We start from the raw sequence: 27,659 nt of genomic DNA on the forward strand, positions 1-27,659 counted from the left end.
TCCCATTTATAAAAAGTTTATTAAACATTAGGGGAAACTACACATAGATCGCACATATATATTCAACACACTCAAACGTTTGCCAAATTCCTAAAGTCTTAACAAGGAGGGCGGGCTGTGGGGGCACGGGGTGTTTATGAACTTCTTCCGGCAGGCGCCAGGCGGCTGAATGTCAACCGTCCTCTCTTTCTGCCAGCGTGGCAGCCAGCCAAGCCAGGGTCTTAAGCGTAGAGGTCTTCTCGGTCGGCAGAGTACACCTCGCCCTCCTGGAGAAGGGCAAAGTTGAGGAAGTGAGAAGGGCGATGGACCTCATGGTAGAACTCCTTCGGGTTGGCCAGCTGCAGCTCGTATTTCATGTTCGGATCGTGACGCACACCTGGGGGAAGAGGGAAGCCGGTCAGGATCACAACCCTCAAAGAATTCTCCCCTTACTTGCCGGAGGTTGCTAGTGAGACTTGAAAGGGTTAAGAAAGCGGAGGCCAGATTGGCAGGAAAGAAAGAGGAAACGGCAACACAGAGAAACACTTTCCTTGGTGGCGGGAAATTCAATCCCCACAGGATGGAGCACAGAGGTTCCCCCCTCCAAGGGGCTCAAAACCCAGGAACTTGGACCAGGGAGACGTAAGGCCTGGTTCTTTCCCAGCATTTTCACTGTGGAAAGGGATTGAAGAAATCCCTTCAAGCAAAGTCTTGAAGCAAAGGTTGGATACACACTTTTCTTGGGTGCTTTGGGCTGATCCTGCGTTGAGCAGGGGGTTGGACTAGATGGCCTGTCTGGCCCCTTCCAACTCTATGATTCTATGATTCTAAGAAATGTGGTGGGTTGCAGGCAGATGTGCGCTGAGAGGAAGGGCTTACCCCATAGAGCAAGCCTTCTAAACTCACCCATGAAATTGTAGTTCCAGGAGCCCTGGGCTGGCACCATGAAGAAGCCCAGGAAGCGATCGGACAGGAGCATCTGGACTCTCTCGTAATGGGAGGGCAGGTAGCCCTTGGGGTTGTTTCCTTTGTCTGTGTTCTGCCTGCCCCACTCGTAGCCACTGGGGGTCAGCTTGTAGGCGGTCAAGGTGCAGGAGCCGGGGGTGAAACTGCAGGGGAGGGGGAAATCATGAACACAAAAGCAGACCCTCTCCCTAAAGATCGAGCCCCTCTGAGTAACAGAACTAGGAAACTACATTTATATTTTAGAAGGATATGATGAGTTGGTTTTTATGCCCTGCTTTTCTCAAAGCAGCTTACAGTCATCTTCCCTTCCTCTCCCCACAACGGACACCCTGTGAGGGAGGGGAGGCTGAGAGAGCCCTGATATTACTGGAGAAGAAGGAGGTTTCGCTATCTGAAGGAGTCTTAAAAGCAGCTTACAGTCATCTTCCCTTCCTCTCCCCACAACGGACACCCTGTGAGGGAGGGGAGGCTGAGAGAGCCCTGATATTACTGCTCTGTGAGAACAGCTTCATCAAGGCTGTGACTGGTCCAAGGTCACCCAGCTGGCTGCAGGTGGAAAAGTGGAGAATCAAGCCCGGCTCTCCAGATTAGAAGCTGCCGCTCTAAACCACCACACCAATCTATTATTGCATTTTTATATCACCCTTCCGAGGGAGCTCAGGGCGGTTACATCAAACGTAAAATGACACCCCAAATCCAGGATTTTTTTACTCTCTGTACTGACCTGCAGGTGATGATGATGGTTTTTTCTCCATCCCACGAGGGATTCTCAGCCATGACTTTGGCGTGAGTTGTGACGTCTTGCGGTGAGAGCTGAGGAGACTCATTCGGCTGTGTGTGAATCCACCCCAGAGGCTCCATTTCCTAAATTTGGAACGGGAGGGGGGGAAAGAGGACAGGATTAGCCTATTCCTGGAAGCAGTTCCATCACTGTGGCTCAGGAAAACGGTGAGAAAAAAAAACAGAGATGGGATAGCCCGGCTTGCCCAGCCTCCCTGAAGCCATTTGGCCACTGCTTGCCTTGACCTAATAGCTCCCATGCTCACAACTGCCACTTAATGCTTGTCACTTGCAGATTTTGTCTACAAACTGCTTATTATTAAGAAACCCATTAGGATGTGCATATCTAGAGGCCTCTAGGCACCCGTGCAGTTAAAAGCTTTTGTTGAGGTCCACTGAGGAAGCATTCACAAGTGAAACGCAGGGTTTTACGGGTTCCTCATTTCGATTTGAAATTTCCAGTGCCGTTCCTACAGCTTCTTAATATCTTTGCAGTACTGCCATGATTTGCTTTTGCTTTGGACTGGATACAAGCTTTTCTCCATACTGTACCCATTCTTATTGTGTTGTCTTTACGCAATGGATTATGCTCTCTTGTATAACTTGCAGATCTCTGGCAGGCTATTGACAGGCCTACTGCTGCCTCTCACAAACACACACAACCACACACACGTTGTCCTCATCCAACCGAACAACCAACCTGGCTCAACTGAGGGCTGACATTCCCAGAGCCCAGTCCTCCCCCCACCCCAAGCAATCCAGGGCTGGCAGAGGCTCTCTCATAAGTGCAATAGAAACAAATTGTATTGGGAGAACAGAGAAAGGACAAAGTTATGATGTCTTGTGGTGCATTTAGCGGCCTGTTGAGACAAAGAGGAGCCAGGAAGTTCAGACACGTGGGAGAATGCAAACCCAGAGGTGTGGGAACACGATATTGCTAACACCGCCAGACTGAATTGGTTCCCTAGCCCAGGCTCTGCTCTTCCCATGCATGCTCCTGGGAAAGGCAATGGTAACCTTTCTGGGCCTTATCTTATTACAAGCACAGACAGATGCTCAGGCGAGTGCTAAGCTAATTGGGCAATTCCTTATGGAAGGGAAACCTTATTCCTTCCTCTCTGGGGCCTTAAAGGTTCGCTGCCCTGTTCCCACCCTGGTTAGAGATGCTGCCTGATGGGAAAGGCCCAGTGGGGATGTTTCATTAGAAGCAGAACAATCACGGGGGACCTGGATGGGACACGTTATAACATCAGACCTACAAACTATAAGAGGAAGGGAAAGCTTGCCAGGATGGAGGTGAAGGGGTGGGAACCAGAGCCCCTTCTGTTACAGACAGAGCAGAAACCGAGTTTGTGAATCCGCAGGCACTATTCCTCCTCCTGCTCGTGATGGGACAGTGAACTGTCCAAGGAGGACAGCACAGCCCTGTACCAAGGTTGCCACACCCTCTTTTGGAAACAGGAAATGAAAGACCCATTATGGGAAACAACCCCCCCTCTCCCCTGCCATGTCAGCTGCAACTACTGCATCTCCCGTTATCAGAGGTCTCAGCCAGACTCACCTTGAGATACTCATGCTGAGGCAGCTGGCCTGGGAGATGAACCGTCTGATGCGTTCCCCACTGGGGCACCATCACGATGCACCGGATCTCTTTCACCTGGGGGTTATCCGGGGGGCTCACGCCATACAGGTACCCCGCGATCTGAAAAACAGGCACCCTTCCATCAGCAGCCAGCAAGCGGAACCTCAAGGGAACGGGGAGGTAGGAAAGGAAGGTCTGGGACTGAGGCCTTATTGTGGCAATATTTTTTTTTTATTTGAAAGCTATGCAGAAGAAAGCAGCAGTCAGAAATTACCATGCTGGGCAATACGGTGCAGGAGAGTTCACGTGGCCAGCTGGCTGCAGAAGCAACAAGGGGAGATGGGACGGGGCAGAGACCCATGATTTTTCAATAATAAGCATGAAGAGGGAGCACTGTGGGCAGGGGCAGCCTTGGCATGCCCTCAGGTGGGGCAGCTGCCAGGGCCCAATGAGTATGCCAACCTGTGCCCACTTCACTTGCTAGCATGCCATCCCCCGTGCCCCATGCCACTGGGGAAGGCATAAGGCAGCTGTAACCACGGGCAGTGGTAGGGCTTGTGAGAAAAGTCAGGAAGGCCCATGCAAGCAGGTGGGCAAGTGGGAAGGATGGGAGGAGTACCTGACGGTGGAAAGAGCAGGCCCTGAAACCCATCTGCCCAGAGGCCCCCAAAAACTGGAACCGGCACTAGCAACAGCCCAAACATCACCTAATCTGAGGAACCACTCCCCCAGGCCCCCATCCCACAGCAATACTAGCAGGGGAGACCCACTTGTGCGCGTAGGTCTGAAATGCAGATGAATTTTTTCAGCACGTTCTTGGGGAGGATGTAGGTGTAGCCGGTCTCCTTGATATCGTCCGACGAGACGTAGATGTGGTTTGTCCGTAAGTGGAGGTTGGCTGCGGAAATGGCCCTGTTGTATGGAAGGGGGGAGGAAACGGGTCTTGAGCATTTCCAGACAAAGTTCCTCCCCTCAGAAAAGCCGCCCCCTACAAGCCCACCGCTGGCGCTTTGCTGCCCACCTGACGCGCCACTCCGTCTTGGAGGAGAAAGTTTGTGTCTCGTAGTTGCTGGTGGTGGAGGTGATGATCTCGTCGCCGTGCTTGTTCACGGTCCGCGTCTGGGTGGCCGTCAGCTGCGACTGCTCCTTGGTCTGCTTCTCGATCTCGGCGATCTGCTGCCGCTGCTGCGAAGGAGCCGAAATCTCCATGCCCAGGATGATGTCCCGGATCTCAGACTGTGTCAGAGAAGCCACGTTGACGCTGGCGGGAAAGGAGAGAGGGAAAGGGCACTTGGTTGAGCTTCCACAGCCCAGAGCAAGAAGTGGAGGAAGACATTCAAGTGTTCTGGAGGGCTCTGTGCTCTGATTGGGAACAGGAGTTGCCCCGTACTGGGACTTCACCCCCCCCAGTGAATCGAGAGACTCCCCCACAAGGGCCGCCTACTTGTTTTTCTTGCCGTAGTCTGCCAGGATCAGATCCTTCAGCTGCACCTCCACCTTGATCCACTCTTCATCCGTCAAGGTGGGCCAGATGTGGTGAGGCTCTGTGATGGTGGTCTTGTCTGGCTTCAAGATTACCTTTGCCCGGTCATTGTTCACGTGCAGCGCACGAAGAATGAGAATCAGACGGGAAAATGCCTAGAGTACGAGGACAAATCAAACAGAGATTGAGTTAATATCCTGTTCACATATTCACTGGTTACCTGTTCACCTGTTTTAGCCATGAAATGTTTCCTTGACCAGTTTATGCCCTGCTTTAGCTGTGCAGTGTGCTTTTTCTCCACAGCTTAGAGGCCCAAGGTCTCTCTCTCTCTCTCCTATATCTCCTGGGAGCTTTTTATTATTTTGTCCTTGCAAGGCTGATGGATCTGTAAGGAAAGTCTTTGTAGCGTCTAAGCTGTTGTGCATGTTTCTGCATGAGAAACAGTTTGTGCCTGTTATCTCGTCCAGCTCCTCCAATTTCAAATTAGTGTGAGAGGATTCAGAGAAAGCTTTATAGTCCCCTTGCTAATTTGGTTCTTTAGTTTTAGCAAGGAACCACTTTACTCCCTGTTCACTATCTTCTTCAATAAAGAGATTTCCTGTAACAACGTCTACTTCTTGAGAGTTGACAGGGACTTGACCGATTGCCTAAGCATGATATCCTTTTTTACAGGAAAAGGAGCCCAGATACAGGTTGTCTGGGGCTTCTCACCTGGGGACACATCTGGAGTTCACAGGTCACCTGTGACTTGTGCTCAGAGTGGAATAAGAAGCTGGTCTAGTCCACACACTGCACTAAGGCCTGCCTGCTCTACGCCGACATGCTTACCGTGTAAGAGGAAATGGTCTTCAGCCAGTCATCGTAGAGGTTGAAGAGAACCATCTGAGGCTCTGTAGCCTTCAGGATCAGGTCCCCAAACTTCTCCACTTTCAGGCAGGCTTGGAAGGGCAGCTGCAGCTCGGAGCCTTTGATCACAATGTTGGGGAAATCCAGCAAGTGCACCTGGAAATAAGCAGCAACAGGTCAGAGGAAGGCCTACAGATCAATGTCGCAGATACCTCCGACAATCCAAAATCAATTCAGCTCCTCTGCTTTTTCTGGCCACCCTCTTGGTGAAAACCCTACCTCCAGAGGGTCCAGCATGCCCTTCCGGGTTACGATAATTTGTTTCGGCTGCTCCTCCACGGGTAGGGATCGGATCAAGGCCGCCACCTCTTCAGCTGTCTTCCACTTGGCCAGCTGGAGGAAGAAAGAGGTTCTGAGCGAGAGTACAGCATAAGGACTCAACCAACTTGTGGGCCACACCTTTCAGGACCGAGGTCAGCAGCTGGACTCCTCCCGCTTCCAAATCCAAGTCAGACCCTAACTCCCATCCTCACCTGGCCCAATCGTTTCTGCCCGGCCCACACAGAAGTATGGATGATCTTCAGGAAGAGTTGCCCCGTGCGGGGATTGAAGATGAAGATGGCTCCGTTGATAGGCTTCGTTGTCAAGTTCCCTTCGAATGTCTGGAAGAAAAAAATTTCTATTAGGTTTCTCTATCCTCTCAAGCCTTAGCATGTGGATCATTTATCATGTTGCTTGAGTGCAGTGCAGCCAGGCAAAGGGCGTTTGGAGGTCATTATCCATCGCCTGCCTCCACATTGTGACTCCTAGTGTTCCTTGGAGGAACTACCATCCACATCCTTGGAGGTCTCCCCTCCGAATACTAGCCAGCATTGGCCTGGCTTAGCGTCTGAGATCTGATGGGGTCCAGCTTGCCCCGCTGGGTGCCTCGCCTCTCACCTTGTGAATGGTGACTCTGTACACGTTGGTGTCGTCCACAAACCAAATGATTTGGTTGGAGAACAGCTCCCCGTAGTTCTGAGAGGACAGGTAGGGCTCTGTGGGCTCCGAAGAGTAAAGCTGGAGGCCTTTGCGGATCCGCTCCCGCAGCACGTAGAGAGCAGGGTTGGCCTTCATGATCTTGGCCATGGCCTGCTGGATCAGGGGCTTGCTCCCAGGAAACCAGTTCCCATAGGCACTAGGAAAAGAAGGTGGAACAGAGACTCATCAGCCACTGAACCGTCAGCCAGCCCCTTCCCCATCTGGCTGCTTGCACACCCCAGAGACTGCTGGATTATCAGCATTGCCTATTACTCAAGAACCAGCTTGGTACAGCGATTAGGAGTGGAAGCCTGTAATCCGGAGAACTGGATTTTATTCAGCACTTCTCCACGTGCAGACAGCTGAATGACCTAGGCAGAGTTACAGTCCTCTTAGAGCTCTCTCAGCCTCCCTTACCTCATAGAGTGTCTGTTATGAGGAGGAAGGCAACTGTAGGCTGACTTGAGTAGCAAAAACCTTTTTCTTTTATAAAACAGCAGTATCTTACAAAGGGGTGATGCAACGACAACTGTATTGACTTAGTTCACACAATTTATACCTGCTTCTGGCAGTCACCAGGAACCAAGCAGGATACTACAGGCCACAAAAGCACTCCCCCTCCCTTAACCATGTCAGAAGAGTCCCCTGCTCTGCAACCAGGAGCCATCCCTACCTGTGCAGGTTGTAGGCCAGATCGATGGCAATGAGGACGCCAGTGGGGGAAGGGTAGATGCTCATGTTGTCTGTGGTATAGTCTAGGAACTTGGCCCGGGCGTAACGCTCAATGTCGTGAGAGTCATAGTCGCCCCAGCGCAGTTGGATATCGATCCAGTACTTCTGCGTGGTGGTGCTGTCCATCACGTCCCTGGGGAGGAAGGAAAAGCAAGCAGCTGTCAGCAGGAAGCCAGCCTTCTGGTTCTTGGCAGGCCTGGGGCTCCGGAGGCACTGGAGGAGCCAAGGAACAGGAAGCACTCACTTGGAATCCGCCAGCAGAGATGGTCTGGACACGTTCCACTTGTACGAGGCAAAGAGGAGTATGTCGGCGCAGGAGGAGTTCATCTTGTAGGACTTCCTGGGGTGGATGGTTTCCTTTTGCACTGTCTCAATCTCCAGGGCATCCAGTTCCTGATCAAAGACCTACCAGCAGACAGAACCATTTCAGTTTAAGAAGATCAATGACACAAGCAGGCCAATGGCAATTGCAGGAAGGGGGCTTGCCAGCTGCCAGAGGGGAAGCCAGGGGAGATGGCCTGCTTTGCGTCTGTTTGTTGCCTCACAATGCTCCAGCCCGCTTAAGCTCCGCCTCCCCTTCTCCTCACCTGGCACAGATCCATGACAATGCTCTCGTGGATCTTCTGCCACAAGTGGGCTCGGAAGATCTGAATGAGAGAGATCTTCAGGGTGGGAATCTTGCCGTGCATGAAGATGCCTGTCAAGTCAAGCTGCACCTGGAAGCCCACGTACACCTGCGGAAGGAAGGAGATTGAATTGGCCCAGCTAGACACACAGTGGCTGACGCGTGCTTTGTGACAAAAGGAAAAGGCTGCCTGGGATCTTGGAATAATGTCATTCTCCCACACGCTTCCTCTGGGATGGAGGTATGTAGGGATGGAATTTTGTGCTGGCCAACACCAGGAGGGTGGAGGGAGACTACTCACGTTGGCCCTGTTGATGGTGGGAGACCACCAGAGGGTGAACCTTCTGTTAGGGATCTGGTTCAGACCAGAGCGCTGGGCGTTGGTCAGCTTCTTCCACTTCATGGATTCCTCAAACCCGCTGGCCTTTTCCCTGCAAGACCATGAGAAAGACAATCAGATCTGGCAGTGCCCTCAAGAGAGGCAACCCCAGCCCACTGTGCCACAACCTCCTCACCAGAACAGGCCTTCCCAGGTCGGGAAATAGGTCCCTTTGAAGAGCGTGTGTTCCAGGATGCCCTCCACACCGCCGAGGGCTTGAATCATGTCTGTGCGGTAGTTGTTCAGGTTCCACAGCTTCCCGTCGTGGCGCTGGTGAGTCCACCAGAAAGGGTTCTGCTTCAGGACCTGGGTGACGGAAACCCGGAGCAGGCAACGTTAGGGGGAGGGGAACAATTGCCTCGGGAAGAGGGAGGGGTCAAGGGAAGTGTGTCAATCAAAGGCTTTGAAGTGTGCGGAAAGACAGGGGGAAAGAGAAGAACAGCTAGGTTTTTCCATCCCACTTTTTACTACTTGAAGGAATCTCAAAGCAGCTTACAATCGCCTACCCTTCCTCTCCCCACTACAGAGGTAGGTGAGTGAGAGAGTTTCTGAGAGAACTGTAACAGACTCAAGGTAACCCAGCTGGCTGCATGTGAAGGGAGTGGGGAACCATGCCCAGTTCTCCAAATGAGAGAGCCACAACCACAGCACCAAGCTGGAACTCCAAAGGCAAGCCACAGCCTACTTAGGTAAGAGGAAAAGGTTCCTCCAGATCATGCACTCCTTCGTTTCTCCAACTCGTACCTGGTACTGTTTGAAGTCTGTCCTGACCCTCCAGCCCTTGTCATAGGCAAGGGTGTGCCGGTCTTTCTGGAAGAGGGTGTTGATGCGAGGGATGCCCCTGTCCCAGGAGTCTTCCAAATCCTCCAGAGTCAGGCGCCTACAAATGAAGTCCGACAGACACAGGGTTAGCTACCTACTTAGAATCCCCGCCAAGATCTTTCTTTAGCCATCCTATAAAGGAAAGGAGCTGGCAAGATCAGTGGGTGATTCTTAGTCCTTCAGTGGACTGAAGGAGAACAGCTGTTTTTTTATACCCTGCTTTTCACTACTCAAAGGAGTCCTTATAAACATCTTTCCCCCCAGCAGACACCCTGCGAGGTAGGTAGAGGTAAGAGAGAGCCAAGAAAACTGCTCTGCGAGAACAGCCCTAAGAGAACCGACCCAATGTCACCCAGCTGGGTGCAGATGGAGAAGCAGTAAGCAATCAAACCTGGTACTCCAGATTAGAGTCCACTGCTCTTAACTACTACACCAGGGGTAGTCAAACTGCAGCCCTCCAGATGTCCATGGACTACAATTCCCAGGAGCCCCTGCCAGCGGGAATTGTAGTCCATGGACATCTGGAGGACCGCAGTTTGACTACCCCTGTGCTACACCATGCTGACTCACAACAAAAGCTACTTTTCAAGGAAAGAGCCATGCCTCTGCAAGAAATCTGCAGGATGGGGAGGGGATAGACCCCAGGCCTGCCCCAGACACACCTGTTCTGAGCGATGGCCTCCTGTCTCTTCAGCGCATATTCTGCCCACACCCGCTGTGAGTCAATGAACTCGCTCTCCCAGGGCTGGATGTAGCGGTACAAGTTGGGGATCAGCTGGTCCTCTTCGTGGCTCATCCCCGACCGGAAATGCGTGATGCCGACATCTGTCTGTTTGGACCACCTGTGGCAGGGAAGGATAAGGGAAAAGCCGCATGGTGGAGGGCAGCAACCGGGGAGGAGGAAACCAGGTGAGTGCGAGGAAACCAGGTGAGCTCCGCAACGGAGCCGAACTTACCTGAGGTCAGACTGGGGAATGAGGACGTGGCCCATGGACAGCATGCCCAGGCCTCCCAGCTCTTTAGGCGTGTAGAAGACCACCGGCGGGAAGCGACTGGGCATTTTGGAGTTCAGTCCGATCTTGATCCGAGTCTGGATTTTGTTCTCGCACTTCACCAGCAGGTCCAGCAGTTCCTGCGTGTTCACCACGGCCTCTCGGAAGTAGGTCATCAGGCCGATCAGCGCAGTGTTCCACTTGTTCACGATCTGCAAGGAGGATTGGAGGAACGAGGTCTCAGCCTCTCGGTCGGGGCAAAACGGCAAGCGGTCCAAGGGCCGCAGACCCTTGTTTACCTTGGTGAAGGTTGTGGATCCCGAGGCCATGAGGATCTGCCTGACTCTGTTGTGGAACCGCTGCATGGATTCATCATCCACTCTCAAGAAGCACTGAGCTGTCCGCTCTTTGGTCACCTGCAGAGATGGGAGGCCCCGTTAACTCCACAGAAACTCCAGTGCCAGCCTGCTCTTCCTCCCCTCCCAGGACGTAGATAAAATTAAAAGGGGAGAGCGACAAAGATGATCTGGGGCCAAGGGACCAAGCCCTATGAAGATAGGTTGAGGGACTTGGGAATGTTCAGCCTGGAGAAAAGGAGGCTGAGAGGGGACATGATAGCCCTCTTTAAGTATTTGAAAGGTTGGCACTTGGAGGAAGGCAGGATGCTGTTTCCGTTGGCTGCAGAGGAGAGGACACGCAGTAATGGGTTTAAACTTCAAGTACAACGATATAGGCTAGATATCAGGGGAAATAATTTCACAGTCAGAGTAGTTCAGCAGTGGAATGGGCTGCCTAAGGAGGTGGTGAGCCCCCCCTCACTGGTAGTCTTCAAGCAAAGGTTGGATGCACACTTTTTTTGGATGCTTTAGGATGCTCTGGGCTGATCCTGCGTTGAGCAGGGGGTGGGACTAGATGGCCTGTATGGCCCCTTCCAACTCTATGATTCTATGATTCTATGGCCTGTATGGCCCCTTCCAACTCTATGATTCTATGATTCTATGGCCTGTATGGCCCCTTCCAACTCTATGATTCTATGATTGTATGCCAGCAGCAGCTCTTCCCCAGCCTCTCTTCCTCACCTCGTTCTGCAGGTTCCACACCCCGTCCTTGTGGGTGAACTCTTCATAACTGGTACGACACTTGGGGAGGATGCGGCACTCGAAGCCACACATGTTGAACAGCAGATTGGGGTTGTCCTTGCTGTACACCGACACGAAGCTGTTCTCCCACTGCACCGTGGTGACCGAGCGAGGCAACCGGTTCTTGATGTCCCAAAAGACAGCACGGCCCCTGCATGGGGTAGGGGAGAGAAGAGGCAGTTAAGCCTGGCTCAGGAGCCCGCCACACAGGGTTGGTGGGCAGAGAGAAGCAGCCTACCCCACTCCGTCCTCCCGGACGTGACTCACAGGTTGACATCGTGTTTCATGAGGCGCATGCGAGCGTCCCTGGGCCAGCACTTCTTGTTGTTGTAGCCCACAATGTTCTCGTTGTTGGGGTCAGGGTGCTCCGTGAGGTAGCGCTGGATCAGGTCCCTGGCCTCATCTGCTGTGAATCTGAAGGACAGACAACAGGACAGCTCAAGACTGGGGAAGGGGACTGGAAATAGATTTTGGGGGGTGAAGCTAGACAGAAAAGGGTTGGGGCTTGGAATCATAAATCCTAGAGTTGGAAGGGACCTCCTGGGGCATCTAAGTCCAACCCCCTGCACTATGCAGGACACTCACAACCCTATCGCTCACCCACTGTAACCTGCCACCCCCTTGAGCCGTCACAGAATCAGCCTCTCAGTCAAGATGGGAGGTCAGTGGAATTTTAGTTGTAATTTTTAGGGCCTCAACCACAAGGCCAACGGAAACCCTTTGTCATACAAGCCCTGCGGAACTGTCCAAGGTCCTGCAGCGCTCTGATCAGACTTTGGATCAGAAAAAGCTCAGTGATGGAAAACAAACCGTCAAATGTCATGAAATCTCTCTTGGAGAGAATAAAAACCACTCGAAATGCTTTCACCTTTGGGGGGAGGGGTGTAAGAAGGATGGGGTGCCAGAGACTGTGACGTAGGATGTCTCACTCATTGTAAAAAAAATAAAAGAGGGCAATGACATGGGTGAGGCAGATAAACACACACACACCCAAATCTGAGGCCTTTTGAATTAGTGAAAGTGTCATGAATGATCCTGCAGTTCACTCCCTTGACTGACAGAAGAGCCAGCCTGTGCCCTTCCATCCTCAGCCTCTGGCTGCAGGAGCTTAAGTAGCTCTCAGAAGCCTCTATGCTCTCCACTCCTGAGGAGGGCTTCGCTTCCATGGCCTGCAAGCTGGCTCACAGCAGCAGCAACAAGTGCTGGAGGCAAGTGCGGAAACCGTCTTTGGTCACCGGAAGCCATCCGCACTAGGCTGCCTTGCAAGTCTAAGCTATCATTCTTCCCAAAAAGGCTCCCCCACCCCACCCCAGCCGCACTTCCCATCAATGCAGTTGATGGTCAGTATGGGAAGGACAAAAGTCAAGTCTTCATTCAAAGAATAATTAACTGGTGCCACTCCGTTCCCTAGTACACAGTGAGGGCTCACTAGCCTTAACGCACTGCATGAGTTCATGGCGAAGAACCTGAGCCATGACAAGTAAGTGGAGACAGCGACCCACTGAATACGGGAGCAGGGGGCAAGGAAAGAGGATGATTCTGGCTTGGACCGCCTTGGCTATCTTCCAGGGGCATCCAGTTGGACACTGTGCAAAACACAGTGCTGGACAAAAGGGACTATTTATCCGAGCCTGCTCAACGGAGAGTCTTCCCAAATGCTGCTGTCCAGTGCTGAACATACTGGATGACAGAACTGCGGATGTACCTATGAAGCTGCCTTATGCCAAATCAGACCATTGGCCCATCAAGGTCAGCAGGGCCTACTCAATTGTCAGCAGCTCTCCAAGATCTCAAACAGAGGACTTCCACACCACCTACTGCCTGGGTCTGAGGACGTTGGGCACTGAACATGGGGCCTTTCTGCATGCCAGGTAACGCTCTAACATTGAGCCACGGCATCCCTCCTCCCCCCTTTACTGAACTTCCCAGAAACTCCGCAGTATCCCCACCACCACCACCATGGAAGCACCTGAAGAATATGTGGATGCGGTCGATGTATCTGCAGAAGAGGCGGATGGGGTGGGCCACTTCGGTGGCAATATCCTGGAAGCTGAGGAAGTCATTGGGCATCTGCGGAGGACCGGCCATCTCGCTGGCCCGGTGGAGGCCGAGCACAAGCAGGTCCATCACCAGCCCATAGTACTGGACGATGAAGGAGGCAAACTGCAGGCCCCGGATGATCCCGTAGGAGTTGGTGTGGTTCATGTCCTGGAGAAGGGGGAGAAATAGTTCAGTAGCTGCCACAGGGTGCATCAGCCTCCCACAGGCAGATGGAGCATGAACCTACGGCCTGCCATGTAAACTACAAGGGGTACCTTGTAGTTGATGATAACGTTGTTCTTGGCCGTCATGTAGTCGGCAATGTTGTGGTCGACGATGAGGCGCAGCAGCCTGTTGAGCAGCGTCAAGTCGATTTTCTCGTACATCTTCTCAAAGCGAGACTCCAGCATTACGTTGCACTCCCCTTCGCTGGTCTCCCAAACGTCCTGCAGGTTGTTGATGCCTGAGGAAGAAAACGGGGGGGATAAGAAAGCGTCCATCTCAATCGGCCCCCTTGCCAGCACGTGACACAGTCAAATGACCCACAACCTCCTGGAATAAGCCGCCCGTTGACTGCTGGGTGGCCAGAGCCTCGCAGAACTTCTTTCCCAAGGAAGAAGAGGGCTTCCCTCGCTCAAAGCAGCTGGCTCTGTTCATGGAAAAGCAAGAAGTTCCCAAGGTTCCCATAAGGTGTCGAGCAGCACCTTCTAAACGTGTCTCACCTTGGCACCACTTGTACACAAGCAATGGGGGAGGCTCTGTGTCGGCTGGCTTGATCCAGGGAGGAAAGAGCCGCCTCTTGTCGGCCTCATACCACAGATACTGGTCCAGGTAGGCATCCGTGATCTTCTCCAGAGGTTCTACATCATACACTGGGACCAGGTGGCTGTAGAGGTCCATGAACTCAATGCCCACCTGGCCAAGGAGATCAGAGAAGAGGACCGTTCAGGGGCCAGCAAAGAGTACTTATTTAAGATACATAAATAAATAAACATGGCATAGATTTATTTATTTGGGGATTTCTAAACTACAACAATAGAATACAAAAAAAAAATACAAAATACAAACAACATCTAAGTAAAACTTAGTAAAAATTTAATTAAAACCAGGTTCCCAAGTTCTATTAACCCACTTTGTTCTAGAGACGAACAATCCAACAGGCCAGGCAAGCAAACTGGGACATATTTCCGAAAAGCCTGCTAAAGACGGCTCATAATGACTAAAACATAATAGAACAACAAATCATTCAAAGAACGGTTGGGACGGCTGGGGCGGACCATGAAAGGCAGTGCCTGAAGTCAACCCTGACCTCCTCTCCCGCAGAGGCTCACCTCCTTAAAGGCCCGCTGCGTCAGCAGGTGTCGCTTGATGCGGGACAAGGCCTCGTGAGGGTTGTCGTACGCCTGCTCAATGAGGCCCAGTTCCTCTCGCTGCGACTGATTCAGACGGGACTTTACGCTGGGGAGGATAGAAGTTGGGAGAGTTGTATTTGTGCCCCTTGGTCCTCCGGTCCCTCAGACAAGGAGCCCTCCCAGAACCCAGCAGGGAAAGCTCCAGTCATTGCTCCTGGGAGAGAAAACTCTGCCATCAACCCTTGCTTGCCGGGTCTCAGATTTCAAGTTACCTGTAAGCTTCCTTCAGCCGCTCCAAGGCCAAAATCAGTAGCTTGGTGTCATGCTTGTAGGACAACGGAGGGAAAGGAATGGGCGAAAACCGCCGACTCTCCAGCCAGTGCACAGTGGTGGTGTAGACAGCCACGGCCTCCTCTGCTGTGATGTATGGGCCATCCTGCAGACCAGATTCGGCATTCAGGGCGCTGCTGCTGTTGGCCCCCGCATGGCCGCACCCCAAGCAGAGAACTCCCCCAGCCTCACCTTTAGGTAGTTGTGCTGCCGTTCCTGCTCTGCTTTCAGGTACAGCCTGGTCAAGCGGCCCAGGTTCTTCTTGCAGACCGTCTTGTCCACGGTGGCACCCCGGCGGATGCGTTCCCGGTTGTAGTGGGCTGTGTTTGTCCACCAGTCAGCTTTGGCTTTCACGTACCGCAAGATCATGTTCTCGATGGGAGTTGGTAGCCCGGGCACCTGGCAGAGAGCAAAGAGACAGGAGGATTAGAGGAAGTGACAGCTTGAGGCGCACGGATGGCAGCAAGGCAGGGATGTCCAGGTAGGGCCCCCTGGGGCTCTGTGAGAGCTCCCCAGGCCTTTCCCCATATCCTGTCTTAATGGTCTTGGCCACAAGCTATTCCCAGCACTGCCATTAAAATAGGGAACTGGCCATTTCCATTGAGCCAGGGGGTGGTGTTCTTGCGAAAGGGGGCAGAGCAAGAATGCCTACTCCTGCCTCAAACCACCCCCTTTCTCTCCCCCACCCAGGCATCCTCAGGCATGGCAGGAGGCGTGGCCAGCTGATATCTCTTCTGACCCAGTTTTGGACCTCCTTAAAGCCTGAAAAATATTTCAGGGGCTCCTCCAAGGTCAAAAGGGTTGAAAAAGGCTCCAGGGAGGAGTCAGCCCGGCACTTGCCTTCCAAGGGATGTTGGCTTTCCAGCAGCGCCAGGCTTCACTCAGATGTTGCAGGATGGTCCGAGCCTTGTTCTGCTTGATCCCCTCGGGCATCATGTCCAGGATATCGTGCATCACAGCCGCACGCAGCTCCAAGTCAAAGTGTGATTCCACGCGCTGCTTCGTGACGGTCTTGGCTACACCCTTGGAGTGACGACCTGGAAGGGGCAGGGGGGAGAGGATGGACCAGGAGGCATTATTGCGGAAGGGAAGAGTCACGCCCTGAGAAGCAACGATGCCAGGTCACTAGAGCTGACCATAGCCTGGGAAAAATAGCACTGAAGTGAACCACGAGGACTCCTCAGATGTCTCCCTGAAAACGAAAGGCCCAGAAAAACCCCATCAATACATATGAGAGTTCTGGGTAGCAACCTGGCACCCTCAAGGGTTGGCCAGTCAAGACAATGCGCTTTGCTGGAGGACACTGATTGAAAGGGACGTGAAGAACTACTTCACTGGACCAAGTCAAAGCACATTTCATCCTGATCCTCCTTCTGGCCTTTGAAATACCACCCCCCACCCCCCTTCTAAGTCACCCAAGCATCTGGTAGACTGAGATATATATAGAGCGCTGCTAAAGACAAAGAAGAGGTGAGGTTTTGTAACATGTTCTTTAATACCTCAACGGGGTGTTAAAACAGCTTACAAGCACCTTTCCCTTCCTCTCTCCACAACAGACATACTGATTAGATTAGAGGCCGCTATTCTTAACCACTATTGCACACTGGAATAAGGAGACCTTGTTTCTGGGCACCCACAAAAACCCAACTGAAGTCAGTCAGGACCTTAAAAGGTTGAATGTCTGCATAATATCACCAGTTAATTAGAAAACTACATGAACTTTATTGTGCACAACTTAAAACTTCTTACAAAAATTAAAAACATACAGGCACAGCCCATAGGCTACTCCAAGAACCATGTTAATTGCACTATATATATATATAGCAACTGTAAACCTAATGTGTTGTGGCCCATGCAGGACCGTCTTCAGAAGTCCAATTATAACACACACTTATTTTTAAAATGTATGTACAGCAGCCAATAAAACAACCAAGGCAAGAACTTTAGAATAACACAGTCAATCAAATAGCTGAAACGGAAGATGCCTATTTGCCAGTCATTAGTTCTCTTCCAAAGGCTGCCCAAAATTTCAACTGTTTGTTCAACAGTTAGCACATGTATTGCAGAAAGTAAAATAATTTGTGGTTTGTAATTTAGCTTTCCAGGAATTTCTTTTGGTTCTCGCTATCTTTGTGATTGCTAGGCTTGACAAACCAAGATGGTGGCTCACCTTCAAACTGCCTGGCCAGAAGGTTGCCCAGCCAGCGTTCCAGCAGTGGGGTGATGCCTCGCATAAAGAACAGCCACACACGCCATCCTGGAGCCCAGAAGCCGCAACCAGGGCCCTTCCCCACTGGCCCCTAGAAGAGAGAGGGGAAGCGTGTTGAAAAGCAGGGTAGAGCTGAGAATTATGAGGCCTCCCTCCCATTTCCAGCCCTCCTATTGGCCTCACCGTGTTGAAACGGTAGTAAATGAGGTGCTTCAGGTCCTTGCACATCCGGATCTGCCTCATCAGCTTGTACTTGTAGCGATACATCCCTGTCAGCTGCCCGACGTGGGCAAAGATATACTGCAGGCCATCTGCCAGCTATTGGGGGGGGGGGGGGGTGAGGGAGAAGACAAAAAAGAAGAGGAACGTATTGGAGTAAAAGCAGTGTCCCTTTTTGACACCGACCCCAGTCTGGTTGAACACTCTGTCCAATGAGATCAGAGCCCTGCAGGACCTAGGACAGTTCCGCAGGGCCTGTAAAACCAAGCTGTTCCACCAGGCCCTCAGTTGAGGCCAGAAACGATACCTAATTTCTGGCCTCCTCGCCCAAAGCATCAGTCAAACGATCACCAGACTGTTAATCTATGTTTACATCACCCCTCTCATTAGAAGGAGGCAGATTTAGAACGATTTTCTTTTAAACTGGAGTATCAATTGATTTATGACTAATGTTTTATGATGATAAATGATTATACTGCGTAATGTTACTGTTTTATTATTACACATATACACATATACACATATACACATATACACATATACACATATACACATATACACATATACACACACACACACACACATATATATATATATATATATACATATACACACACACACACACACACACACACACATATATATATATAATTTTTTTTTTTTTTTAACCTGCCCTGAACTTTCAGGCAGGTTATAAATAAAATTTATTGTTCTTTCCAGCACCAGAATCACCACTGTTTCAGCCAGCCCGGCTCCTACGAGTACAGCTGTCACCCTACCTGGAAAGCATCCACGTTTCCTAATCGATACTGGACGTGGCTGTCTACCACCAGCTTGGTCAGGCGCAGCACCTCTCGGCAAAGGTGAAAAGCGTTGCCAAACCGAGACTTCTTCCTCTCCTGCAAAGAGAGAGGCAGGAAGAGGGAATGAGGGAAGGGCGAGGTGAATACTGCCCCAGCCACCACACAGCCTGCCTGGGATTGCCCTGCGAGGGAAGCTGCGGCTCCCCCTCCCCTCCCAAGCATGCAGAAACTCTTGCACCTGGGCAGCTCTTCCAGCTTCACAAAGGAAGAGAGCTCCAGTGTCCACCCAAATGTATATCTAGCAATGGCTCTTCAAGATCTATTTGATAGAGACGTTCATAAATGGGAATGGGAGGGCGACTGTAAGCCGCTTTGAGCCTCCTTCGGGTAGGGAAAAGCGGCATATAAGAACCAACTCTTCTTCTTCATAAAGAACTGTGGGGTTATTTGTCCCCCAATTTTTACTACCCAAATGGGTCTCAAAGCAGCTTACAATAGCCTTCCCTTCCTATCGCCACAACAAACACCCTTGTGTAGTAGGTGAGTATGAGAGAGCTCTGAGAGAACTGTGACTGGCCCAAGGTCACCCAGAAGACTTCACGTACAGGAGTGGAGAACTGAATCCATTTTCTAGATTAGTGGCTGCCGCTCTTTACTACCACCCCACACTGGCTCACAGAGCCTACCATGAACTGAGCTGCTGAGAGACACTAGCCTTGCGGCTACTCTGGGAGTAGGGGAAGTAGCAGTTACCTTGGTGGTGAGGGTCTTGACAGGCTTGAGGTTGAAGTTGTAGTCCAAGTGGAGATAGTTGAGATTTTTGCGGTGGATCAACAAGTTGAGCATGTTGTAGCCCTGGCGGCAGACCTGGAGGCCCACCTCCACCCAGTCCAGCTTGGTGGACTGGAAGAACTTGGTGGCCTTGAAGGAGCGGAAGAGATACCTGAGAACGAGAAGGCAGAGGGGTCAACCCTGAAGCTGGCTTTCTGCCTGGGGACCAGGCCAAGGGAAGGCCTGAGTGGCCACTCACCGCTTCTTCTGAGCCTTGGGGGGCCGATGCTTGAGCGCGTTCAGGACGTAGTACTTCAGCAGCTTCTGGTAGGAGACCCGGACTTTGACAGGCTGCCCAGCAGGGCAATGCTCACGGTACCTGAGGACAAAGATATGAAGTTTAAAGCTTCTACAACACCACAGGCCAATGGGAACTGTGGGAAGCTTTTAGGTGTTTACAAGACATTCAGTGGAAGTACCAACAATGTCCCTTACCCAGCATTTTGAGAATATGAAAAAGATTCAGAGTTTGCAGAGAGACAGCTAAAATCCACATGGGAGTTTAGAAATAAATAGAGCAAGGATTCCCAACCAGAGGGAATTAGCCGCTTCCATTGCCCTGGGGCGTGGTTACCGCATCTGAGGAAGTGGTCGAAACCTGGACATCTACTCCTGCCTCAAACCGCCTCCTTTCTCTCCCTTTTCTCTACCAGTCTCAGGTCTAGCTGACCACTTCTGGCAGCAGAGGAAAAAGAAGGCAGCAGAGGAACAGTTTTCTAAAGGAAGAAGCCTGTGACCTGGAAGGAGAACCAAGGGGGTTCAATTCTCTTCTCTTCTCACAACAGACCAAGAAGACTCAGCCACACATGTGCCCAGCTCAGTGCTGACAAACCATCACTGCCCTGCTATGCAAGATCTCCTGCCCACCCCACTAAAGCATCCTTACCAGTTCTTGACGAGAGGGATGTCGAGAGCCCGCCGGGTTCGGCCAGAGCGCAGGTTGAAGGGCCGAGGTGCCCACAAGAGCGCAATGCCGTTGGCCGTGTTGTCTGTGTAGAGCGGTGTATCCTTCAGAAAAGGCTCCAGGAATTCTGGCAGCTCAAATTCTTCATCATCATCGGGGAGGGGTTCTTGGCTCTGCAATGGGACAATCACAGTGATACTCCACTCCCAACCCAGGGAGCCTGAGCATTTTTACTGCAGGCTCCTTGGTTTAAACCACACAGTCAAACACGCAACTGAAGGCCACAAGCAGCAGTATGTTCCATAGTGTGCAGCTACTGAAGAGAAGCGACTTATAATTCAGGGGCGTCTTTCTCCACTTAAAAAAAAAATGGCACCTGCACATAACATGTTGCAGCCAGCACAGCTAATCAAGTTAATCAATGGAAGAGCAATTCCATCCCACCGCCCCTCATTCGTCAGACCTTTCACAAATTATCCCACCTTAACAGAGTGTCTGTGTGAAATGGGGTTGATGAGTGGGTCAAAGTAGAAAGCTGGCAGGTCGGGATCCTCAGTCTTGATGAAGACCACATTCGGGGTGTGGTACCTGTAAAGTACATGGCATTAGGCAGGTTGTCTCATACGCTTTACCCCAGCCCAGCCAATCCCCCTGAGATCTTACCAGGTAAGGTGCACGTGGTGGGGGAGGTTGTTGTAAAGGTAGGGGAAGGCGATCTTGTACTCTGTCCTAATTGGCTGGCGGATGATGATTTTGTTGATGTCATTAAACTCGTTCCAGTCTTCGTCCCTTTTTGAAACAGGGAGGAGGAAAAAAGGATTGGGCAGACAGATCAGAAGGGGAAGTTCCAGGTAAGGCAGCTCACGTATCACGTATTCTTGCCTGCCTGTCCTCCAAGCTGACTTTATTTTTAATCATCCACCTAACAGAGAAAGTGGCTACAGTTCACTCAGGTAGCTTTCAAACCTTGGCCTCTCAACTCCTGCTTCCTCTTTCTGATTTATGGGCTCTAACCTTCAGGGAAAATTCATCATACAGAAAGGTGGGTGCATCTCAGTACAGAAAGGTGATCCTCAGCCAGGGGCTGGTGGCCAAGCACATAAGGGAGGAATGAAAACTGGATGGAACTGCATGGCAATACAAACATGCCAAGAATACTCAAGGACTGCCCCTGTGGCCTTAGATACAGAGGTACATCCAGGGTCACTTACTCCAACCCCCTGGACAATGCAGGAACTCACAACTAACTGCCCACCCACATTGACCCCAATTTCATGCCCAAATGATCCCTCCAGCAAAAATCTTACTCCTCTGCCTCTTGTACTTACTTAGCAACAATCCAGGGTGGGATGCAAATCAGACTCCCTTAGAAAAGGCCTCATACTCTGGCTCCCAGAATACCAGGCCAGGCCTCACTGAGCTCACTCATAGACCATCTCATAGCAATTCAGTGCTGTCAAGTTACAATCAACTCATGGTAACCCCATGCAATTCCCCAAAGGGGCTTTCAAGGCAAGCAAGAAGCAGAGGTCATTTTACAACCATAGTCTTCCTAGGGGATCTTCCATCGAAGTACTGACTGACCCCTGCTCAGCATCCAAGCTCTGCCAAGCCCAGTCTATAGCCAAGGCTATTTAGGCTGCCACAACACTTACTGTAGGTTAATGTCTCGGACCAGAGGCTCAAACTTGGGCCCTCCTGGAATGGCCATATTGAGTGCCTTGGAAGTGAAGAAGGCCTTCAGGTCAAAGAGGTAAAAGTAGTTGTCATCCACCAGGTCCGTGAGGAGCTGGTTGGCCAGGCGATAGAGTGTGGACATCATAGGGAGGGTGAACTGCCAGCGTTGGTATGTGGAGCCATTGACGTACCTGCAGAAGTGGGGACAAAGATTCACCCCTCATTTTTCTTTTAATTACACACAGGCCTTGCTTAGGCTGTTTTTTCCAAGTATAGAGGCCTGTGGACTCTTCTCCCACCAGCAGCTCCTCACAGAATACCCACTTGCGGTTGTCCTTCAGAGGCTGGTGGTCATAAAACCAATCCAGGACCGGGGCATCCTCCTCAGGGTCCAGTTCCAGCTGGATGGCCTCGAGGGGCTCCACATCCAGAATGTTGTCAGCATAGTCGAGAGGTGGCTCTTCATCGTCGAAGGGCGGAAAGCGCATGCGTTTGAAGTGGCGGCGGTCCCTCTTTTCTCGCCTCATCATGATCCACATGGACCTGGAATGAAATGCCAAGCATAAAGCACAAGTCCCCATTTTGTGGGTGGAGTTCAGGCCCCAGAAAAGCAGGGGAAGCTCACTTACCCCCACTGGGCAATGTACACTGGCTCAATCACCCATGGTATCTCATTCACAAAGGAGATGGCACCGGTGATGTGGTACAGGACGGGCACATCCCGGATCTGCTCCCAGGGCATCGGCATGTTCTCTAGAAGCTTCAGGACTGCATGAGGCATGTATTTCAGAGCACTGGTGGGATGAAAGGAAGATGATATGTTAACAGAGGGTGCTAACATCTAACTAATTAGAGTTTTGCATTGGACACACACCACTACAAGCTGTACTTTCAGGACTCATTTACAGAACAGTTGGTTTTTATATTCTGCTTTTCTCTATCCTAAGGAGTCCTGAAGTGGCTTACAATCACCTTCCCTTCCTCTCCCTACAATGGGTGCCTTGTGAGGCAGGAGGGGCTGAGAGTTCTGAGAGAACTGTGACTGGGCCAAGGTCACCCAGTAGGCTTCATGTGTCTCCAGATTAGAGTTTGCTGCTCTTAACCACAGTGGCTCTCGTCAACTCCAGAGTCAATACCTCATTGCATCTTACAAGAGATACAACACTCCCCCCCAGAAATGCTGATCAGTGCAGAAAGGGATAGCACAGAAGAAAGCAGAAAACCTGAAACATGCAATAAGTTGATTCAGTCTAAACTTATTTTAGTGCTTTAAGAACATAAAATGTAGATTGGATAACATACTGGACAAAGATTTTCAAAACAGGATCACAAGCAGATTCCCATTCCTACTACTGCAAACATTTCATCCTACTACTGTAAGCACTATTAACATTTTGTCTGTTTATTTGGCCACATTTTGTAATTCTTGGAGACGCCTGTTTCTTGCTCAATCTTTGGTGTGGTAAATAATTCTTCATTTTTTAAAAATCATAGTGCATTTATTGTGTTTCTGGTTTGTATTTCATTCTGTGATCCCTTATTTTTTTCCTTCATGTTTCAAGTGTTTTCACATCTCACCGTCTTATCACCCGGGTCCTTTAATAAAAAATAAACATATTGTGTGTTTCTTACCAGATGCGGCTTGTGCAAGTCCTCGGAGGATTGGGGTTTCTCCCCACAACACACTGAACATCTAACAATTCTGCATCTTACTTTGTGTTCCACACGCAGAAGTTTCCAAGTGCCAAGTTTCAGCCAAAACTCTCTCAGCCCAGCTAATTTTCTGCCCCACCGTAAGCAATGCCAGATACATCCCAGAAAAAGCAACGTAATGCTACATTTCCCTCCACTCACCCCAAATAAACTCGCTTGTCATGCCGGAATTTTCTGTTGGTCATGTCACCATGGTCACGGATAATCTTCCTCACATGCTCAGGAGGCATGTCTTCCTTCTGGGCATCCACAAAGCCAAACTTCCTCTTCTCAGCATAGCGCTTGGCCTGCAGCTGCTGCCACTTGCGGGCTGACAAGAGAGAAGATGTCACATGCAATGGCGATATATATCAAGTTGCTAATAGCCACAAGTCCACCTAATTCTGCACTGTCAAGTCTGGCTGGCAATGGGTCTCCAAGATCTTTCCTAAGAGAATCACTCTGGAACCTTGTTTACCATTAATGGTCCTCTTCAGTCGTAATTAACATGTGGAATTCACTGCCACAGGAAGAGGTGACGGCTACAAACATAAACAGTTTCAAGAGGGGATTGGATAAACATATAGAGCAATGTATGCAGCAAAGGTTTAGTAGTGGCTTTTAGCCACAAGGTACAGATGGAACACTATATCTCTAAAGTAGGAAAGCTTCTGGATCTCCTGATGGCACCTGGGTTTTTTTGGACTGGATGGGTCATTGGCCTGATCCAGGATGTTCTTATCACCCAAAGAGTCATAGCTCATGGGAGCATAACCAACCCGCTCATCCCAGTTAGTCTTAGGCTAGCATATCTAGCACGTAAACAATAGTTCAGTACCCCATCCCAAAGTCATACCTTTCTCTTGAAGTTTTTCCTCAGACATGTAGTCAGGGAGTGGGGTCAAAGGAGCAGGCATCGGGGGGCAGGGCCCCCGGAATGGGAACACACCCGCCATAGCAAGGGAACAGGGCTGGAAAGAAGAAAAAAACCAGACACCAGAGTAAGAACCCACAGACATACAAGTGACTTAAGACAGACCACAGTATGGTTATGGCAATGTCCACAGTCCTTCAATCTCCTGGAAGGACAAAGTGGAGTATGAAATTGAGGCAAACCAAAAGTAACACTTGTTTAACAGAATAACTACATTTGAAAAATAATTTTCTAGAATGTTTGCACTACTGGATGTCTCCACTGTCCATGTAAAATTATCACATGGGAGCCCAATCCTAAAGCTAAATTACAAACCACTAACCAATTAACAGCAATGTGGGACCTATCTTTTGGGCACATTCCTGTACCCCAAGCTCTTCAATATCTATGTAACGGACCTTAGAGCAAACCATTTGTAGTGTTGGGGTTGGCTGTCATCATTATGCAGACGATATTTAGCTCTATGTACATATCCTTACTAAATTTCTTCTGGTGATGTGGTAGAGATTGCTGGGGTTAAATAACTAAGCTGAAATTAAATTCTGAAAAGACAGAGGTAATAAGGGGTGGTATGGAGGAGAGCTTGGAGGACACTATATCACTAGCTTCTCCGTCCACTGGGCTGAAATATCACTGGGAACTCTTCTACATGAACCTCCCCATGCCCCATATGACAGAAAGCACTAGGGGCATTTTTAATAACTAATATTAATCTGATGTTTCAATGCTTGATTTAAAGTGCACTTTGCATTTGTAGTGTTGGGGTTGGCTGTCATCATTATGCAGACGATATTTAGCTCTATGTACATATCCTTACTAAATTTCTTCTGGTGATGTGGTAGAGATTGCTGGGGTTAAATAACTAAGCTGAAATTAAATTCTGAAAAGACAGAGGTAATAAGGGGTGGTATGGAGGAGAGCTTGGAGGACACTATATCACTAGCTTCTCCGTCCACTGGGCTGAAATATCACTGGGAACTCTTCTACATGAACCTCCCCATGCCCCATATGACAGAAAGCACTAGGGGCATTTTTAATAACTAATATTAATCTGATGTTTCAATGCTTGATTTAAAGTGCACTTTGCATTTATGAAATATATATTTATTTTTTAATTTATATTTATTTTATAGCACCATAATCTTCCATCAATTTTCTAAGTTAGGGCAGCACACACATTCCAAAATAAATAAAATGTACTTTCTATTTTCAATGGATCCTTGCTGACTTAGTTAAACTGACGAAGTTACGCTGCATCCAGCATTACTATCAAAGAAGCAATTAACGTAGATGCAAAAAGGTGCCGTTTTCTAACTAGTCCAGAAGATGGCCCCTCTTTAATGCAGACAATCTGGCAACCTCAATCCACGCTATGGTACTATCAAACACTAGACTAGTGTAGTGGATTCTACATGGGTATTCCCTCAAAATAATATCAGAAAATCCAGTTGGTACAGAACGACACAGCTTCATTATTAACAGGAACGAGGCAGAGCATGCATATCAACTCATTCTACATATTATCCCATTCCAATTGACCACCAGATTCCAGGCTCAGTTTAAGGTATTAGTTATGACATGCAAAATGTTTCATGGGCTTGGTCACTCATATCTGTGGATCTGCTTCTCCCTCTGCACTCCACCGTGACAGCTTTAAAAAACAGTAACTTCGCAGGGCCTTCTGCAGGTGACACCTGGCAAATGAACAACTGCTCAGAGACATGCATACTTCATTGTTCCCCCCAACTTGTGCAACAATCTGCCTGATGAGGTCCTGGCTTTCTGCAAGCTATCTGGAACTTAATTATTCATGATGATTGTTTGCACAGGAAATAGGGCTGAATTGTAACAGTAGGTTTCAAAAATAAGCTTGGGGTAAAAGATTACAGACTGCAGCCCTGTTGCTATAAGGAAGTTCATGCTAAGTAACTTATGCACTTGTTTAAGGTGTCATATTAATACTTCTGTTGCATTGTCCTTATGTTTTGTATACTTTGTAGACTTGACAGTATTGTGATGGCCAACAGCTAATACAATAAATGATATTTATCTGTTGCATTGTCTGGTTGGTTTCCACATTTCTACAAGGCAGACCCTGTTGCACCATCTTGACATCCCATCCTATTGATTACATTGATTTGGGGGGGGGGGGGGACCCAACCTGCCCTCAGTCTCAGACAGAAAAACAAGCTATAAATAATGCAAGCCAGCCCTTTTCAACCTTTTGATGGCGGAGGAGCCTCTGAAATATTGTTCAGGCTCCGAGGAGCCCCGGAACCGGGCCGAAGCCATTAAATCAGGATATCAGGGAAAGGCCGGGGAGCCCAGGCTGGGATTCCCTGGTGTAAATAAACAAGCGCAGATGCCCCCCCCCTTTACTTAGTCTACCTTAGAGAAGCTCACGCTCGACTTCCCCAACAACTGGCAAAATAGCAGCGCGGGAGGGAACTGGCTTCCCCGCTATGGAAAGGAAACGCGACTCCCCGCCTGCCCGCCCCCAAAACTCAGCCTGCGGCGGCGCGGGCCCAGGCGGCGGAAGGGCGAGTAAAAGCCCCACAAAGAGCCGAGCTCCGGGCCTTCAGTCTCTGCGGGAGGCCTTCCTTCATCCCCCCGGCCCTACCTGTTTCTCAGCCGCCCGCTTCGCCTCGCCCTCAAGCTGCGGTCATTCCGCGCAGGAAAACGCCAATGGCGGCACCACGGCAACTCGCCAGACGCACGTCGCAGCCACTGCGCAAGCGCGGGCACCCGGAATTGACGTATAAGAGAGCTAGTCGCTGGCCAATCCTCTGCCAAGGATGCGGAGATGAGGAATTCTCATTGGCTAGTCGCCAGCACTATGGGCGGGGTTGCTCCTTGCCCCGCCCCCAGTGTCCAAGGGACGCAGGAAGACATTCTATTACTTCCGGGTTAAAAAGAAGGAAAGCGATGTTACTGTTTTTTAAAATTGCATTTCGTGTTCTTGTCCTTCGTCTACGCAGCCGTCGAAACTGAGGGATGCATTTGGCAGAGAGCTTTAAAAAATGTTTCCGGCGACAAAGGCCAGGTCCATGCCCTTTAAACTCTCTCCTATTCTCCTGGAGGGGGGCTCAGAGCTCAGTCCCGGAATGCGTTTGCAGTGCCCGAAATAAGCGATGTGGTTCCCAAATAAAGAGTGCCTCTGAGCATCTGCAAAGTATCTGAAGACGCGAGCAGCGACCCACAAAGCTCGTATGTTGCTCCTGGGCTCCTGCTCTTTTCTACATCCGCAGCGTGTTCTTTCCCCTCTTTTCCTAGACAGTGGTCTCCAACGACGACTCTTTCCTCCCTATGGCGGCCTTAAGACT

The 27,659-nt window shown here is 50.3% G+C and overlaps 1 protein-coding gene across 1 annotated transcript; it reads right to left on the reverse strand.

The window, feature by feature from the left end:
* Positions 1–27,113, reverse strand: PRPF8 (pre-mRNA processing factor 8). Its single transcript, XM_077312740.1, has 43 exons — positions 26,957–27,113; positions 24,259–24,373; positions 23,565–23,733; positions 22,340–22,504; positions 22,035–22,253; positions 21,689–21,901; positions 20,697–20,822; positions 20,516–20,621; positions 20,016–20,206; positions 19,329–19,448; positions 19,052–19,241; positions 18,275–18,394; positions 17,460–17,594; positions 17,238–17,367; positions 15,908–16,104; positions 15,260–15,466; positions 15,010–15,173; positions 14,717–14,843; positions 14,108–14,300; positions 13,661–13,848; positions 13,315–13,553; positions 11,613–11,759; positions 11,286–11,496; positions 10,506–10,622; positions 10,171–10,418; positions 9,877–10,056; positions 9,137–9,272; positions 8,529–8,698; positions 8,315–8,444; positions 7,976–8,122; positions 7,633–7,793; positions 7,330–7,521; positions 6,576–6,813; positions 6,170–6,298; positions 5,916–6,029; positions 5,619–5,792; positions 4,752–4,945; positions 4,329–4,568; positions 4,078–4,219; positions 3,287–3,427; positions 1,670–1,809; positions 886–1,088; positions 1–376 (listed from the first exon to the last, which is right to left on the reverse strand). The coding sequence occupies exons 2-43, from the start codon at positions 24,356–24,358 to the stop codon at positions 222–224; spliced, it is 7,008 nt and encodes a 2,335-aa protein (XP_077168855.1). The 5' UTR covers positions 24,359–24,373; positions 26,957–27,113; the 3' UTR covers positions 1–221.
* Positions 27,114–27,659: the final 546 nt, after the last annotated feature.

Source organism: Paroedura picta, chromosome 15 (genome assembly GCF_049243985.1).
Source record: "Paroedura picta isolate Pp20150507F chromosome 15, Ppicta_v3.0, whole genome shotgun sequence".
Classification (NCBI taxonomy): domain Eukaryota; kingdom Metazoa; phylum Chordata; class Lepidosauria; order Squamata; family Gekkonidae; genus Paroedura; species Paroedura picta.